This window comes from Alternaria alternata (assembly GCF_001642055.1).
Source record: "Alternaria alternata strain SRC1lrK2f unplaced genomic scaffold CC77scaffold_39, whole genome shotgun sequence".
In the NCBI taxonomy this organism is placed as follows: domain Eukaryota; kingdom Fungi; phylum Ascomycota; class Dothideomycetes; order Pleosporales; family Pleosporaceae; genus Alternaria; species Alternaria alternata.
Genome location: NW_017306228.1, coordinates 55,641 through 72,327, shown reverse-complemented (window position 1 = coordinate 72,327; position 16,687 = coordinate 55,641). Strand labels below are relative to the sequence as shown.

At 49.8% G+C, this 16,687-nt stretch overlaps 5 protein-coding genes across 5 annotated transcripts; 3 read left to right on the top strand and 2 right to left on the bottom strand.

Moving 5' to 3' along the window:
• Nucleotides 1-4,788: 4,788 nt before the first annotated feature.
• CC77DRAFT_1026421 (hypothetical protein) lies at nucleotides 4,789-7,713 on the bottom strand. The gene is made up of 8 exons (XM_018526257.1): nucleotides 7,596-7,713; nucleotides 7,497-7,514; nucleotides 7,377-7,425; nucleotides 7,216-7,309; nucleotides 6,001-7,161; nucleotides 5,772-5,952; nucleotides 5,342-5,430; nucleotides 4,789-5,030 (listed from the first exon to the last, which is right to left on the bottom strand). The coding sequence occupies exons 1-8, from the start codon at nucleotides 7,603-7,605 to the stop codon at nucleotides 4,986-4,988; spliced, it is 1,647 nt and encodes a 548-aa protein (XP_018379111.1). The 5' UTR covers nucleotides 7,606-7,713; the 3' UTR covers nucleotides 4,789-4,985.
• Nucleotides 7,714-7,825: 112 nt separating this feature from the next.
• CC77DRAFT_1026420 (hypothetical protein) lies at nucleotides 7,826-8,951 on the top strand. The gene is made up of 5 exons (XM_018526256.1): nucleotides 7,826-7,990; nucleotides 8,065-8,200; nucleotides 8,253-8,292; nucleotides 8,341-8,766; nucleotides 8,815-8,951. Exons 1-5 carry the CDS (start codon nucleotides 7,984-7,986, stop codon nucleotides 8,920-8,922), a joined length of 717 nt encoding a protein of 238 aa, XP_018379110.1. The 5' UTR covers nucleotides 7,826-7,983; the 3' UTR covers nucleotides 8,923-8,951.
• A 2,280-nt stretch (nucleotides 8,952-11,231) lies between these two features.
• On the top strand, nucleotides 11,232-12,630 carry CC77DRAFT_599239 (hypothetical protein). Its single transcript, XM_018532417.1, has 3 exons — nucleotides 11,232-11,377; nucleotides 11,454-11,648; nucleotides 11,700-12,630. The coding sequence occupies exons 2-3, from the start codon at nucleotides 11,581-11,583 to the stop codon at nucleotides 12,394-12,396; spliced, it is 765 nt and encodes a 254-aa protein (XP_018379109.1). The 5' UTR covers nucleotides 11,232-11,377; nucleotides 11,454-11,580; the 3' UTR covers nucleotides 12,397-12,630.
• Nucleotides 12,631-12,887: 257 nt separating this feature from the next.
• Nucleotides 12,888-14,357, top strand: CC77DRAFT_950314 (hypothetical protein; the record flags this gene model as incomplete). Its single annotated transcript, XM_018535310.1, has 2 exons — nucleotides 12,888-13,285; nucleotides 13,343-14,357. 2 exons carry the CDS (start codon nucleotides 12,888-12,890, stop codon nucleotides 14,355-14,357), a joined length of 1,413 nt encoding a protein of 470 aa, XP_018379108.1.
• Nucleotides 14,358-14,376: 19 nt separating this feature from the next.
• Nucleotides 14,377-15,881, bottom strand: CC77DRAFT_950442 (S-adenosyl-L-methionine-dependent methyltransferase; the record flags this gene model as incomplete). Its single annotated transcript, XM_018535319.1, has 5 exons — nucleotides 14,377-14,693; nucleotides 14,748-15,205; nucleotides 15,282-15,405; nucleotides 15,495-15,624; nucleotides 15,714-15,881. The coding sequence occupies 5 exons, from the start codon at nucleotides 15,879-15,881 to the stop codon at nucleotides 14,377-14,379; spliced, it is 1,197 nt and encodes a 398-aa protein (XP_018379107.1).
• Nucleotides 15,882-16,687: the final 806 nt, after the last annotated feature.

Below are 16,687 nucleotides of genomic sequence, written 5' to 3'. Positions count from 1 at the left end.
GATCATGCTCCGTGTCGCGCACTCACTGTCTCCGCACTTTCTTGATACCCCCTGGATCGCGCATCCTCCTACTCACGTCCCACAGTAGTGGGCGGCGGTTCTCTAGGTCTTTTTGTCCAATCAACCGCAACAACGTGCTCACGCTCACATGTGCTGCTCGTTGCAATGATTAGCCGAGGCGTCGGCGGCCAGTGCGATGCCACGGAATCTTACTGAAACCTCACTGTCAGAAGGGATAGGAAGATTTGCCTGTCCTGTCGCTTCTATCACATCTCTAGCGTACGGGGGGAACTTAATGCTGGTTTCCGCTCTCTTGCACGAATCGACATGAGGGATTTTGCACGAATCGTATGGGCCTTGTGCGGCCCTGCGGAGCGGACGTTGCGCCCAACAAATAACATTGGAGAAATTAATCCTCATTTCCAGTGAGTCGGGTCTTCATTCTGGCGCGTTTTCAGTATCGTCGATTGCCTGAACGAGGTGTCGTGGGTGCCCAAAGCAGCAACACGTTCCCCAGTGCCTGGCGGTGGGGCCCGACGCGCAGGCATCCCACGCGTGCAAGCACGAGGACGTCGCATCGTCCACCTCCGCACTGATAACCAACCAGAGGATATCCGGACGTCTCGCCGGTCACCGATGGCAACGCAACATCAAACGGACTCAGGCTCCGGTATTCCCGCCGAAGATCACAAGCAAAGTCATTCATCTGTTAGACTTCGGTGCAAAGTCGACCTAGTATCCCGCACTTCGGAGCGAAGATTCAGAGAGACCAACGACAGTCTTCCAGGCTCATTACCCCGGTCGACATCAAGTTCACATGGCCACGCCCCCTGCTTGGCGAACGCCGTGTGGTGTATACACCTCCCACGTGTGCATGCTTATCATAGCTTATCCAAATCGAATGCCCTTTTCCCGTCGCAAGATTCTGGAGCGACAAACGGGCCGGCTTATTGCTCATGAGACCGTACCTGAAACCAATGATGGGGGTGATACTCTGCAAAAGCAAATGCACGTCTGATATCTTAGCAATCTTTTTTGTAACGGGCGAATGGATAGTCGTCGATTTGCGATGTTTTCCCGTAGGATTGTGACAGCTTCTTTCGCTAACGGCTATCTTGTTCGACCTTCTGCATTGGGGCTACACCCTGCATGAGTCCTCTTTCCGACTCCCACCTAAGTTAGCGTATCGGTCGAGCCGTGAACAAAGTCTGGAGACGCCATAGGGATTGCAATCCAGGTTGCAACTCCTTCAGCCCGCAGCTTACCCTCTGTGGTAACCCTTCCTTACTCTTGTACAACCGGTTTATACCTTGAGTGTTAGCTTACAGAGCGTCTTGAAAATTTCCAAAATAACGTCCCGAACATGGCAGTTGCAATCTTCGGCAGAAAGAGGCTGTTGTCGAGGCTCTTTCACCCGTCCCGGGCTTGTGGTTCCCAGTTCCAAGTCTGGTTCGGTAGCACTGCGTGCTGACCGTCATCTGCACGTCTTCATTTATCTCGTCCTACCGACCGCGCTTACAGTGCAGGATCTACTTTGAGCTCGAGGTGTGGTCAGCCTGCGCTGATGTACCCGCTCCCAGATTAAATATTATTCCACCCAGCCAGCTAGGGCCTTTGACCGTATTGTCGGGACACAAAGGCTGATCCCAGGTTCCAATCTCGATCTCAAGGTCTCACTTTATGGTTGTACGAGTATATCTGGAGCACTGCAGCGTCACAACGGAATTACGGCCTGCCGCTCACCGCCAGAAATGGAACAGGTTCTGGATTATGATACCAACCTTCAAGCACGTAGCTTATGAAGATCATGATACCATCGCACACACGAATATCTTCGTGTAACACTTGGATATACAAGTAACCAATTCAAGCCTAACAACGCAACTGCCGTATCATCTCAGCACAACCCATGGATTACGCCCGACAACTCATCACACAATCACATGTACATCCAAAGTACTTTATCACACGGCCCGAGTCCGACCAAGACCATCGGCAGGAACCTAAATGCAACGGTCGTTCTCGGTCCGAGTGGCATGGTTTCCTCTCCCGTGGTTGCTGCTGGGTTATAATTTATGGATAAATTCCAATTACCCAGCCTATCAAGTCGCCCGCTTTTCTTACAACGTTTCCAGCCACCATCACTTTCCAACTAGGTAATAGACGCAAGCGAGACTTTCGGCTCCAAGCTTTCGATCAACTCCCCCGTGCGTGCCTTTGGCGGTCTGTCGCACCAGAAGTGCGATTTCGATCACGCAGTTTGCCTGCTGTAGCACCACCAACAACGCAACCTTAATCAAACGCGATGTTGAATCCCACGTCCTGGAAAGATCCGTCAGCGTTGTCCCACTACTTGTCATCAGTTTTATGCCTATGCCTATGAAAAGCTCAAGACAAGTAGTTCTTGTCATCATTGAGCACTCCCTCGGTCGATGCCTTCCTTTTCTGTTCTGTTCCGTAAACTCCGTATATGCGTCCCGCGATTTACCCCAGACAAACGTCGTCGCGTGGTCCTGCATGCCCTGCTTTCACCGGTGCTTGCATGCCTTCGTTTCGTATCGCGGTATCATATCTTGATGTGCGTTTGTTATGTTGATTCGACGTTATAGCCCTTGAAATATCACATGCTAGGCTTCCTCCCACGCTGCCGCTTATCTCGTGACGAGTCTCGGAATATGGGACTCACAGCGAGATATGATGCTGATGTCAGACGGTAGACGGCAATCGGCTGGTTGGCTAACGGTGAGGGAAGGGAAGGGAAGGGACGGAGCGGAAGATGATATTATCGCCTTGCATTTAGCGAGCGAGAGCTCAGGCTACGCTTACTGCGGCAGATGACTCTGTCGCGTCGTACAGCACGGAGACAAAAGTCAGACGAGCGAAACGTTCTTCCGCTCGAGTCAGCATCGTCGTCACTATCATCCTTCAGCCAAGCCGGAGACCCCATCTCCACTCCCCGCATATCAGCCCCAGATCTTCGCCACAGCCTCTCGAACAGGCTGACATCTCGGGCGCAGTCAGGTAAAATCTGTCACCTGCCACAGTTGACTCTCCATATGTCCGTGGCCACGTTTCCAAATATTCTCACGTGGAACACCATCATAACCACCATTATTCTTGCTTCGTTTCTGTGCCGTGGTTGCGCATATTCGGCCCTTGTATGTTACGTTTGCCTTAACGTTGGTGCGCATAGCTATATCACCTATGTTGCTATTGTTATGTTCATGCGCGTTTTCAATATCGATACAATACCCCTTGTCCAGGGATATTCTCGTCACGCGCTTCCGGTACGCGGCTTTGCGTTAACATCGATCCTCGATCCTTCGTGTAGGGGTAGATTAGACCCAGATCCTGGGTGTTTATGGGACTTGGGCGCGTGCCTGAATCCCAGGGCGATCGCGTAAATATACGTACAGCATATTCTCCATGCAGCTAAGCACAGGCATAGTCGCGGTTTGTTATAGGCTGAATCAAGAAAAATGACGTGGTTTCAGAGAAAGAGAGAAGCAATCGTTCTGAAAACAGAAAAGTTTGAAATTGTGGTTTGTTTCAAGTGCTTGAGACATCACCTGGTCTTCGAGCATAAGTGGTGGGTGGTGAAGCTAACTTCGCAACCTACGACGAGACAACATGTGATGGACACGGGATCTACATTCTTCCTACGCGGAAGCAGAACATGGCACAGTATCATCCACTACCTACCCGCCAATATTGCCAACAACACTCTCACCCGTCCTTCAGCTGAGGCCAAGATCTCCCTCCACATCCCGAGCCTTCTATCGTCTCAACAACACCAACACAACCTATTAGTCAACGCCCCCTGCAGCAGCTAGCTCAGCCCTCCTCTCGTGTTCTTACATGCATGACGGATATTACCGCAAGAAACAACCACCGCTTGCTCCTCACTGTGAGAGAGTTTGCGCTACTGAGGAGATTTACCGGGTCGCTAAGATTCGAAGCGAGCATGAGCGATGAGATAGTGCGGTATAGTCGTAACCGACCTCTTGAGACAACATGACTGTTTTTTGAAGTAAAGAGAAAGTTTGAAACGTACAAAAATCTCAATGGAAAACCTGCCTCAAGTTTAGCGGTAACTTCGTTGAAGTCAACCACTGTTCTTGGCGTAATCCTGTCTGATAAAGCATGAACGTGACGGTGTCTAGATGTATCTGCAAAAGAAAAACGCTGTCAGTTGTTGGGGAAGTCAACACACTGTGTCCGATGTCTCGTTTCTGTTCGTAGATTTCATGTGTTTGACAAAAACAATTTCTTGGATCTGAGAGGAAGGTTCGCCAGTCTGCATTGTTGTTGCTGTGGAGTAGAATATTCTCAAGTCTTGGATAAGCTGAAGGCTAGGTCATGACAATCATGGATGGGCTACTACAATTCGTCTTCCCATTGCTCGCTGAGTCCAAAATCGACTTCAATATTTAGCTGAGTTTGTGAATGGCCACACTGTGGCAGGCAATCTGGAAGTTGAACGCAGAGTTGACAAATGACAGCATTCTGATGCAAAAGAGTGCAGGAGTGGACGCTGATTTGAGCAATTCCGTCGAGTACTGAACGACGCATTGTTAAATGGCGATTGGAGGGTATGTTTAACATACAAACGGATATGCAGATGCATACATGTGGAATGTGTTCGCATCGTGGGAAGAAGAATCTGCGATTTGCCTACGGAAACCCTTCTGATCGTAGGAACGAAGGATTCATTTCATGTCACGAAGGAGCATTCCGCTGCAAACATGTGGTGATGGCTTTCTTATGCCGCGGTGACATGTTCTCAACAGGACTCTATGCTATTCAAGGCACATCATGGCATCGGGATGCTTGTATTGATTTTACTTTGGATAGTCTATGGGTATTAACGCCTTAGACATGGTTTCTTTACGTTGCCATCCAACATGCCCTTGCGCTTCGTTTGCTACTTGCGCCCATCGCTCAGGCACATACCAATCGGTATGACAGGTACGGCGTGATGGCGTCTAGAAATCCTGGTCGTCGTTTCCAGCGATGATCACATTGTTGATCTGTGCGGCGTTATTAGCTTTACTCGCAAGCAATACAGGCGGTCAAGATAATCGGCGTAACACAAAGTGATGGTGTGTAACGAACAATGCAAACCCGCACACAAAGACCCGTGTTTCTTTGGTCTCGCCTCCTCGCTTCCCCGTCCGTGCCTTCGATCCAGAGAAAGAATGCAAGGGAGGAAGTCGAGCGAGGTAGCACAAACGGGAGGGAAATGCGGAAGGGATGGCGGGAAAGGGAGTAACACCAAGTAGCGTGCGGTGCAACAAGCGACGATATGTTACGAAACAAGGGGGAAAGTTACGGTACATACCTTGAGGACCATACGGCACAGCTGTGTAGCGAGCAACAGTTGTTGCCTCTTCGAGATCAAGGGATCGATCACAAAGTGTTCCTTCATGTCTGCGAATAACGCCACGTTAGCACGATCTTCGATAAATCAGCCACCAATGTGGCCCATGACGTTGTGCATAACAATGACAGCATAGCGAAGGTCTCAGATGACTCCTGCTCATCTCCACTTGTAGTTGCGTTCGTGCCAGCGCAGCAAGTAGCGCCGCGTGGGGGGACACACCCCACCCCACGGGGGCGTTGGATGCGGCAAGTTGTATGCAACATGGGTCTCGGGTCTCCCGGGAATAGTCCGTAATGCAGCTATGCTTGATAGCGGTGAGGCAAGTGGGAATGATACAAAGAGACGTGGGGAAGATTGTTGGATAACAACGAACGAGAAGGGCACTTACCGTTACTTCCCGTCTGCATGCAGTCGACGCCCAACCTGAAGTTCTTCTCCTTGGCTTGTCGGGACTTGATGTTAGCGAGGGTTTCGATGGGGCTGAGACCGGAGTTCTCAGCCAGGGCCATGGGTACTGCGTCAAGGGCATCAGCAAAGGCGCGCATCGCGTATTGCTCAATACCGGGGCTCTGTAAAATGTAAGTCGCCGTCCCGCATTCGCGTTCGATAGTGCTTACCTTGACTGCCGCATCTTCGACTGCGAGCGAGCAAGCTACTTCCGCGGCACCTCCGCCGTATACGATACGGTTGTCTCTTACCAAGTTTCGGACGACACAGAGGGCATCGTGTAGCGATCGCTTGGCCTCGTCGATGATCATCTTGTTGCTGCCTCGAACAAAGACTGTGACAGCTCGTGTATTCGCACACTCCTCGATGACCAGCATCTTGTCTCGTGTAGTTCCGAACGTCAGTTCCCGAACGATGCCTGCGCTTCCCAGTTTCTCCGCGCTGAGGTCTTCGAAACGCGGTACGATGCGTCCGTTGGTCGCAATGGCGATCAGCTCAATCTCTGGGCCTCCTACCCACCGTACAGCGGGCAGCTTGTTTGTGAGAAGAAGGTGGTTGGCCTCGTCGTCAAAACCCCATTGGCATATTACTACATTGGCGCCAGTCTCCTTGATCTGCTCAATCATCTCAGTGAACTTGTTTGACTCGTAGTTTTGTAGCTTCTTGAACTCCTCCACGCTGGTAATGTCCAACTTGTGCTTGGTCTTGGGCTTCGGTGGCTCGAATGCGCATGTGAGGATGGCGAGTTTGGCGTCCTTGACCTCTGACGGCATCTGCGGATGCGAAAAGTCCTTGTCTATTATGACACCCTTTACAAGTAATGTGTCCTCGAGCGATCCACCGACCTTGCCATCAACCTTGATGAGTTCGAAATCGACATCTTTCCGCTCCAGATCGGCGACCGAAAGCACAGCATCTACGGCGATGTTGGCAAACTGGTCGTGCGCCTTGGAGACGATCTTACTGCCCAAACTTGTCTTTGCAACCCTGAACAGCTCTTCCGTGTTGTCCTTGGAGAAGTTGATCTCGTCGCTGACCTCGTCCAGCTTGGCCACAGCAACCTCGCAAGCCTGGTCGTAACCGTCTGCTATCCTGATGGGGTGGATACCCTTGTCGATGAGGTCCGCTGCCTGTTCGAGGAGTGCGCCCGCCAAAACTACGACACCAGTGGTTCCGTCGCCAATCTCGTCGTCTTGTGATTTGGATAGTTCGACTAGCAGCTTCGCGACGTGGTTGGAAATTTCCATCTGGGATAGAATGGTAGCGCCGTCGTTTGTGACCGTAATATCTCCATCGGGCGAAATCAAGATCTTGTCCAGTCCTCGCGGTCCCTAGATGTTGTGAGCCAGTGCTCTAAATTTCTCGAGTCCAACAATTCTGCATACCAGAGAGCTCTTGACAAGGTTCGCGACGGTCTTGGCCGCCAGAATGTGGGACTTGACCGCATCGTTGCCGTGTTGCCTCGACTTCTTGCCTTGACTGTCCCGGAATTAGCTGCTGATTTCTCGGACGGAATCTCAAAGCCTATTCCCAGCAGCCCACATACTCTCTGACAATGATAAACGGCCTGCCCGCTTCATCCTTCATCACCTGCGCTACAAGCCGATTTGTCAGTCGTCATTCGTGGATGATTCGTAATAATTTCGTGGTAGATTCGGAAGCATACCGTTGGAAAGGTCGACCTCTGCAATTTAACAAGTTAGCATTCTCTTCATCTTTGTGAAGTTTCGGAGATAATGAAGCTGTTGCAGCCTGTATAACTTACGCATCGCCATGGTTGGAGAAATGCCCGCTGAAGAAGCAAACACACGATTCCGGAGACTCTTCAAACTACAGATACACACTAGGAGGGAATCCTGGGTATGTTTAGTAGTGAGGGGTGGTGGGGTATATCTAAACAGCTGCCATGTCAGTCTCGAAATTTCCCCAGAGGGGCTTGGCATTCCTGTGCACGGCCGCGAGTCGCGAACGCGCCTTCCGTCGCCAGCTCCAACCCTGCGAATTGCCCTGACGCTTGCTGCCCCAAGCTGCCACCACAATCACTGGTCACGTATCGCGCACAAACAATTGCGCTTATCCGAATCGCCTCATGCTATAAAAAGTTCAGCCCATCCCACATCTCTGTGCGCCATCATTAGCGACCGCGATTCAAGATGCCTCGTGAGTCGCGCCCGCCTTCTCGCGCTTTCACCCTACGCGTAATGTACTTAGTATACGGTAGCTAACTTGCATAGCTGCTCTCAGCGATCACGAGTCCTCGGACAGCGAAGAAGTCCCCGCGCAAGCGACCACAAAGGGAAAAGGAAGACAACCAGTACAAGTCGATCCTGTAGAAGATGAGGAGGACGACAGTGAGGTGGGAGAAGACGAGTATGCGCATATTCATATACCCAGGGATCACACCGCATTAACAATGCGCCAGATATGTCGTTGAAGCCATCTTCAACCACAGATTCCAAAGAGTGTGTACAGACACCTACCTCACCACACGCAAACACTCACAGTGGTAGGGCGTTCTCCAATTCGACGTCAAATGGGAAGGCTACGACGACCCCAAAGACCGGACATGGGAGTCAGAGGAAAACATGGAGGGAGCTATCGACGTACTGAACGAGTACTTCAAGAGTATCGGAGGCCGTCCAGAGCCCAAGGGCCAAAAGCGCAAGGGCCGACCGTCGCTTGCGGGAAGGAAATCAGAGTCGGAGACTCTTGCGTCTAGCACCAAGCGCGCGAAGGCAGACAAGGAGGAGAAGAAAGTGGCACAATGGAGTCCACCACCAGGCTCGTGGGAACACGACGTCCACGAGATCGACACAGTGGAGCAGACGAAGAACCCCAAGACAGGCGAACTCGAAAAGTTCGCATACCTCGTGTGGAACAATAATCAAAAGACACAACATCCTCTCAAACACGTCTACCAAAAGTGTCCGCAAAAGGTGCGTTGCCATGACTATCGAAATTGTACTGCTATTAATGCGTTGCAGATGCTGGCATACTATGAGAGTCACCTAGTCTTTTCCGAAACCAGCGACCAGCCTCTAAAATGCGAAAATGGTGATGACAATAACGACGCCGTAATGACAGGCCACTAATTCACTTCAAGTCGAATAGTATACGCAACCGAATTCGCCATCAAAAATGGTGCTTACCAGTAAAGTTCGAACGGACTTCGCGCCCGCCATGTCAATCGAGAACATGCTCCCGCTACGACTATTCTCTCCAGTAACGCCTCCCTTTTCGCTGTCTCCGCTGTGTTTTAAATCACCCACGGTGTCTCCGTTGACGCCTCCGGAGCATTTCTCGTCTTCAATTACCTGAAGACTCACCCGTCGTAAAGCCGACGTTGCTCAAATTGCCCACCGCGTCTCCGTTGATACCACAAGCGGAGGATCCTCATCTTTGTCCGTTACACCTCCGCCCCACAAAGTTTCACCAGTGCGTCTAGAGTCTCTCACAAAGACTTTGATTCCATTTAAGCGAGTATGGTGTATAGGCGTTAACTGTACCATAAGGGACTTCTTTGGTTAGGTTCGAGTTCTTTTGGAAAGGACAACAAGGAGTTCCAATGGTTCTTCGAAGCGATTCGAACTTTTTGCTTTCTATCCATTACCATCAGAGGTCACAAAACTATACATAAGACACTAAGTGTGACCACTTAGTGTGTGACAGACGATATATCCCTGTTCGTGAGAATGTTGTTGCGGGCGCATCGTGCCATTTGTGGATACTTGATATGCTTGTCTCCAAATAAGATTAGAATGTTAACAACACTTCTGAAATAATACAGGACATTCGAGTATACTTCTCCTTAGCTAAGACGAAATACGATTCTGTTCCCAGGTCCACAGACTAAACAACAGGCCTATAATCAAAGTCACATTGCGGAACATAGTTGAAAGTGTGTTCAATAGTTATGTCGTTCAATTCCATGCATGCGCGAACATATATACATATATAAGTAACGTAATAACGTTGCGGGTATCCAAAAGCCCAGTCCCAACCAACATGGCTGCTTCAATTGCATTATCCTCGTTTCAACTTCTCAAGTGTTTTATCACTTTTCTTGCCCAATGAATCCCAAACTCCTGTTGAAGGTTGCATATCCATGCAACCCCAAGAACGCCAATGCCATGCAGTGTTCAATCTCTAAATCCGAGATCGTCCCATATGTTATACTATCTTCGTATCGTCGTTAAATGTCTCTTTTCTTATCCTTCTTGTTGTATCATGGTGTTTTGTTGTAGTGGCGTCGTCTACGCGTTCTCTGTCATGTCAGAGACAGACGATGCGGTTCCGCCGACGGCCATGCGGGTTTGCAGGTAGTAGATCAGGTAGGCGATAGCAGCGATGAGGATGAAAAGGATAAGGATGATGAGGAAGATGACAATGTTGCGCTGCATGATTGCGGTTTGTTGTGGTGGCTACGAGGGGGTCTCGTAGATGGTAGTCGGAGTAGTGGTTGGTGAAGAGTAGTTGCGGCGGTGTGATGCGATGCGATAGTGCTCAAGATGTTTCTGTTTCAAAAGTCAGTCAAATGTCAAGAGTTGAGGATGAACAATTGTATGCGCACTGTATCTTCAGCGCAAACAGGTGAATGTTGTATAACGCAGTGGTGTCGGTCGGTCCAAGCTTAGCTATCGTCCAAGCAACCCTTTAGTAGTGGTGTCGTAAGTGATATCCCGGAAGCGAGCCAATGTCAAGGATGGTGGTGGTAGACTGGAACAACAACAACGACAACAACGAAGAATCGTATGGTAAAGCGTTGAGTTTGAGATGTGAGATGAGAGATAGTTGGTTTAATAATATCAGCGAAGAAATCTGCAGGCCAAGTAGTAGGGTCTACTGCAAGTGGCATGCAGCAACTTTTGTACAGACGTGGCGGGGTGCGTGCGCCAGCAAGGTGGTTGGGTCGCGTCCATGGTGGGAGGGGCTGGACAGGCTGGCGTGGCTGGGATACCGACTCTTTCGGTGGTGAGGCTGGGCTTGAAACGATAGCTGGATTGATTGATTACGACGGTGATGCGACTGTTGAGAGAAGCTTGTTTTTGTAAGATTTGATTTCGGGATGAGGAAATGAGGTTTGTATTCGTGTGAGTTTGGATGGGGTAGGAGGGTGCGCGCGGTCATGTGCTGGGGTCTTGGCGCGTTTTGGGGCGGATGCGCGTCCTGACCGTTCTGCCTCGCGACGCCTCTACAATGCTATCAGCGTACATTCATCAGGAATTTTTCTGTTGCCTTTTTGCACGTGCGCAAACCAAGAACCGCTATCACAATGGCGTAAATCTCGCACAATATCTGGAACTATTTCTTAGGAGAGATGGCATAGCAGTCTCTAACGACGAGTGAAGAGATTACATTAGGTATCTAATCCCACCTTCGACTGACTTTGGACGCTCGAACAAAGGCTTCTTCACGTATCAAGTGCGCTTTAGCTGCCAGGCGTCGAACGTTAGTTGCAATGACGACAAGTGCGCCGAACGTAGAATGCGGATTTTGCTTGCAGGTTAAGATCTGAGCAGACACTCTTCGGCGTTCGTGTAGGTGAAGGTAGGAGGTAAGAGGTGAACTTATCGCGCTCACAAAGTGAGCCAAAGCACATCCCGACTAACGAGTGAGTGAGAAGACTCTGCATGCTCTATAGTTTTAAAGCCTCCCATCCTTGAATCACTTCATACATTCTCTGCATATCTACAGTCGATCAAGATTCCGGGTTGAACACGCGCTTAATACACAAGAAAACTCACTGTGAGATGTCGACTCCAGCAGATGAATCGCCTGCGCTTAGTCTTTGTCCACAGAGAGAGCATCTGGTTGCTTTGTGAGTGGCGCCGTGGATCCTCTCTAAGCACTTACTGACCACTTATGACAGCGCTGGCGATCTTCGAGCGATTAAGGTGCGTCTGGCTCCTCGTGACAGCAGTCCCGGTTTTCGCTATATACCCTATGAGTTACTGCGATCAATCTCCAATCGGAGTTTGCCGACATGCCCGGGCGAAGGCAAACCTGTACCAGAGATCTGGCTTTCTAAGATGCACTGTCTTGATGTGCTTGACTTGTTCGTACAGTGGGTTTACACGGGAGAGTACACCGAACTATCTGGCTCGGTTGTCTCGCTAGGCCTCGCCAACGATGTCCCGGATCTGAAGATGGATGTCAATCGCCAAAAACCCAAAACTATGGACTGGGCAGTCAAGGCTGCAATACTGGCTTGGCTTCTAGGAGACGAGCTGAGAGTGGCCGAATTCCAGAACTATGCTATGGCGCGCCTCTTCGCCGCTTTCACCCGGCCGTCCGAGAAGCCACAGCTTACGCCGGCCTTGTATGATTACGTCTTCGCAATCTCAAATATGACCAGCAAGCTGGACACCGCAATGGAGCACTTGGTCGTTCGGAACTGGGGTGACGCGTCTGTAGTCGATCAGGAAGACCTGCAACTCTGGATCTCTAGGATTACCAGATTGGACACTTTTCGGGACAGGTTCTTCAAGGAATCTTTACTGTCACTTGATCAACGACGTGAAAAGGCTTTGGTGGCGAAAGATTATTTCTACGGCGGACTACCCTAGAGCACGAGAGACGTCAGCTACACGGTGGTGATCGCGGAGCAACTGAACATGATGAATTCATGTAAGAGAGAGTCTGCAGATATGGGTGCTTAGAGAGCAAAAGAGATGAGTAACTCCTGGACTGGTCTTACTATCGAACTATGCTCCCTTCGAGAGAGACCCAAAGCAAAAGTACCTTCTCAAATTATTTGAGTACTGGAACATAACGAGAGGGCATGGATATCATTTCCACTTACTGGTTTGGTGGTACACAGTGCGTTTCTTCGAGTCTTTCCGTATCATTGCTACTTTCCTCTGGGCCTTGCTTCCAAGTCGACCGTCTTGGCCACTAGTTCCCTTTCAGACTAGGTTTGCGTCCATGCACTGTAGCCTTGCGGCGCAGTGCCGTACTTAACTCAAGTCGTATAGTCTCTTGCTTACCCAGAAATCCGGTGCTATTCATCCTTGGTACCTTATTCTTGCTCTTTATGACAGTAAATACTCATCAGGTCATGAACGTCGAACGTTGCATCGAGCTCCACAACGAAATCGTGCAGCATGGCTGGGTCGGCTCAGGCCGCTCTCCAGAAACACTAACCTCACAATCCAAAAGCTGGTTTCAATTACACGGGGAAAAAGCCGAAGCCGCACGGTCTGATCTCTCAGTCGAGCTCATCCAATTCCTCGAGCAAGCCCAAGATCCATATGCACAAGAGAGTGAAACATGTCTATCATTCTTTCACTGGGTATCTGGTCTCTCTGGACCAGGTTATATGTTCGAATTCGAGGACTTGCTATGGCCATGGGACTACGAAGCCCGTACAGGTGAGAAGCGAAAGGACATTAGAAGAAGGCGTTTGGTTTTGTACCAGGCGGGGCACTTTGGGACAGGACATACTTGTGGACTGATGTAAGTGAACTTGATGCTGTCGATAGTATATCAGAACGCCGAGCTTACGAGATTTAGATACGACCAGAAAACAAATTTGTGCATCTTGGCTCTAACCCTGTATGACATGGACGGTATGGATGAACAGAAATGGTATCCGCTAGAGACCGTCCTTAGCTTCTGGCTCTCCCAGATTCGCCAAGGAAGTATTCAGGCCACACCAGAAAGAGGAGGCAAGCTCAGGGAAGAATGGCCTGCCCTAAGGGAAAGCCGGGATCCCTCGAATTGGATCTTCGTTCCGTACAACGAGGTTATGATGAAAAGAAACCTGGAGATTTGGGACAAGCTCGTTGAGGCGATAGAAAGTCGCATGCCTATGGAAAGCATCTTCGCGCAGCCCATATGCGGCCTCCTCGAAAACAACGTGCGCGAAACTATAAGCCTACCGCAACGATTTGCATACAACTTCCTCTTTCGTGCCCGCCGCCCGCGTTTCAAGAAAATAGCCCCAGGTCTCCGCGTCATCACCTCATCAGACTTTCCCGACCAACCTTTTCGCTCGCACACGTCTAAAGACAAAGATGAAATACCACCCATCCTACTCTTTCGATCTGAACTCAACTTCTTCGAAGATCCAACCTGGAGCCCGGGTCTTGACGCTCGAATGCCACACTTTTACGACTATCGCGATGTTAGAATCTACCCTTCTGGTTTGTATCTGTTGCCTACTGAATACGACCACCAAAATCTAGAAGACCAGATCTCATTCGTTTTGCCTTTTGCTATCGGGGGAAACGAGTATGCGAGGAGGAGTGATGGGCAGAAATTTATGGACTGCAGACAGCATGGGAACGACAGCTTCACACAATTGTACTCGCGTGGGAGACAGTCTCTTGAAGATTTCCAATCGCAGAGTCTAGCGTGTGTACTTGAGAACTGGCTGGGCATGGTGGAAGGGGGTATTTGGAAGGTAGATGAGAATGGTGTAGTGGGTGATATGGAAACGTGGAAGGAGGCAGATACGAAGGAGGGGTGGGAGAAGTATGTTATACCAAGTGAGGAATCATGTCATCACGAATGGGAAGTCCTGTAAACAGCGTAAGACTCTCCTCCTAGGGCAGGCAGGCTTCGATGACAACATCCAGCGCATTCTTGTGACCCCAGATGCCCTCAATTTTCAGTCCCACAGAATCAAGTAGCTCGCGAAATTGTGACTCAGTCCGCTCTTGACCAGAAAGTGATTGCATAACATTGACATCCAAAGCCGTGAATGCCCATGGTGCATTTCGATCGGGTATGAGAAGGTCTTTGATGAGGAGCTTAGAGTAACCGGGCTCCATAGCGGGAATGATGTTGCGAAGTATGCGACGGCATGCATCGTCGCTGCTAAAGTCGTGGAGGATGTGTTGAAGCATATACGCTCTCGCTCCTACAAGTCACATCTTAGTATTGGTAACAGCACGATATAATTCTGGTAGTGTACCTTTAATCGGCTGAACTTGGTTCCAATCGCCTACCTCCGCTTCAAACCCGTCTTCCACGGTCCGATCAACGATATGTTTCAACTCTTGCAGAACAAGCCGACCCTTTACTTCTTTTCCCAGTGCTTTCCGCAACAGGCCTAAATCTCCGGCATCCCCGCCTCCAATGTCCACAAGTAGCACATCGTCATCAGATTGAGGACCTCCGGTAACCAAGCGTTCATCGAAAGGGTAATAACCGTTCTCCCAAAAGAACGGCTTACCAGCATTGTACATCTGGATCATACCGCCGAACCGCGCTCCCATCGCTGGGTCTTCATCAAAGTATGTGTACAGTGATTTATCAGAGAAACCATGTGCATGTTGGAAGGGGCCGTTGTTGACATCGGCGGGATTGCGATGAGATATCGAGTCAAGGAATGAGGGTACTTTCCAGCCCACGTCGTAGAAGTCGTCATACCTTTTGCAGGTGCGGTATCAGTATTTAGGCTCATCAATACTAGTTTTGCATATCTGGATCCTATTCAAGGACTTACATGAAATGTATAGCATCTTTGAAAGACTTTTGCCTCAAAGAAGCTGAGAGTCGAGTGCTTGCGTAGGTATCGAGACCGACTTCACGGATTGTGCCATTCGCTGCTAGGTGACGCAGAAAGCGAGCTGGAATGACATGATCAGTATCACCTCAGAGTAATGATAAGGCTAAATTGGAGAACTTCCCAACATGTTCGCGATGAAGGCTTACTTACCAACTAATCGCACATCCGCCCCAGTACCCTCCGCAAGCTGCACACTCGACTTGCCCTCATCACCATGGCAGCCCAGTGCTTCAAAGATTCCCCATTGTATGCCTAATCGTATAGCCAGATAATGTCCAGGCTGGTTACCTTGACTGTTAGTGCTAGTCACGAGTCATGGACGATACAACCCCGCGAACCTGGAAGGAGCGGCACGACGCATCGACTTACGTCATTGAAGGTAACCCTGAATACGGCTTCATCTGGTCTCTCCAATTCATTTCTGAGCGCTTCAGCTAACCCGCTGAGCTGGAGACGTTCGGCATTGCTGAGTTGAGAGCGAAGATTTGGGGCTGCGCTTAGTAGCGCTTTGAGTTGGGAGATAGCGTCAGCCTCCATGATTTGTGGGAGATGGGCGTTCAGAATGTAGACGAGACGTAGATTATGGCTATGAATTTCTAACTTCTTCTGCTGTTGGAGGCAATGCCAGGCGTACATAGAAGGACTTGTTGTCGTACGAGCCACCGGCAAATGGGAAGTAGCCAAGAAGGCGTATAGCGCCTACCATTCCAGGTCAAGCGTGGGAAGGTGCCAATAATGGGGTGCATGAATCGGTGTAGATACGCCATAAACACAACTACGAAGTTGTGATGGGTCGAACGCCGTACCGATTTGGCTTGGGCTTGGAAATGTGACTCTATGCGGACTCCTGCCTAACAGTCCACCTATACTCTCTTCAATAAAACCTCGCCCTTGCCTATTTTCTTCTTTACACGGTTAATATCCAAGTTGAATTGCCCCCAGCAACATGCCATCGCAAGGAGTATTGGGCCTTTAGGAGGAGGAAGCCGTCCTTGGAAGCATCGCCTGAGCGATCGATTGAAGAGACGAACCAGTGGCATTTTCCCACGAGTTCTAATCAGACTAAATTTGAATGAGTAGACAATAAGGTATTAAAGTGGGTGAGTTGTACCTTTTCAGATAATTCAAGACCATGAGTGCAGTGTAGATATTACAAATAGTATCGTGAATGGGTAGAAGTCTTTTGACAAGAGTGAAAACAAGCGTTGTGACTCGCGTTCTAGTGACAGGACGGAAGGAGAAGCTTTTGTATGCTACGAGTGATACGTAGTGAATCAACTGTTTAGAGAAGACCCACTCGTGAGTAAGATGGTAGTGAGAGACCAGAGCCGTAGCTCTAGAAG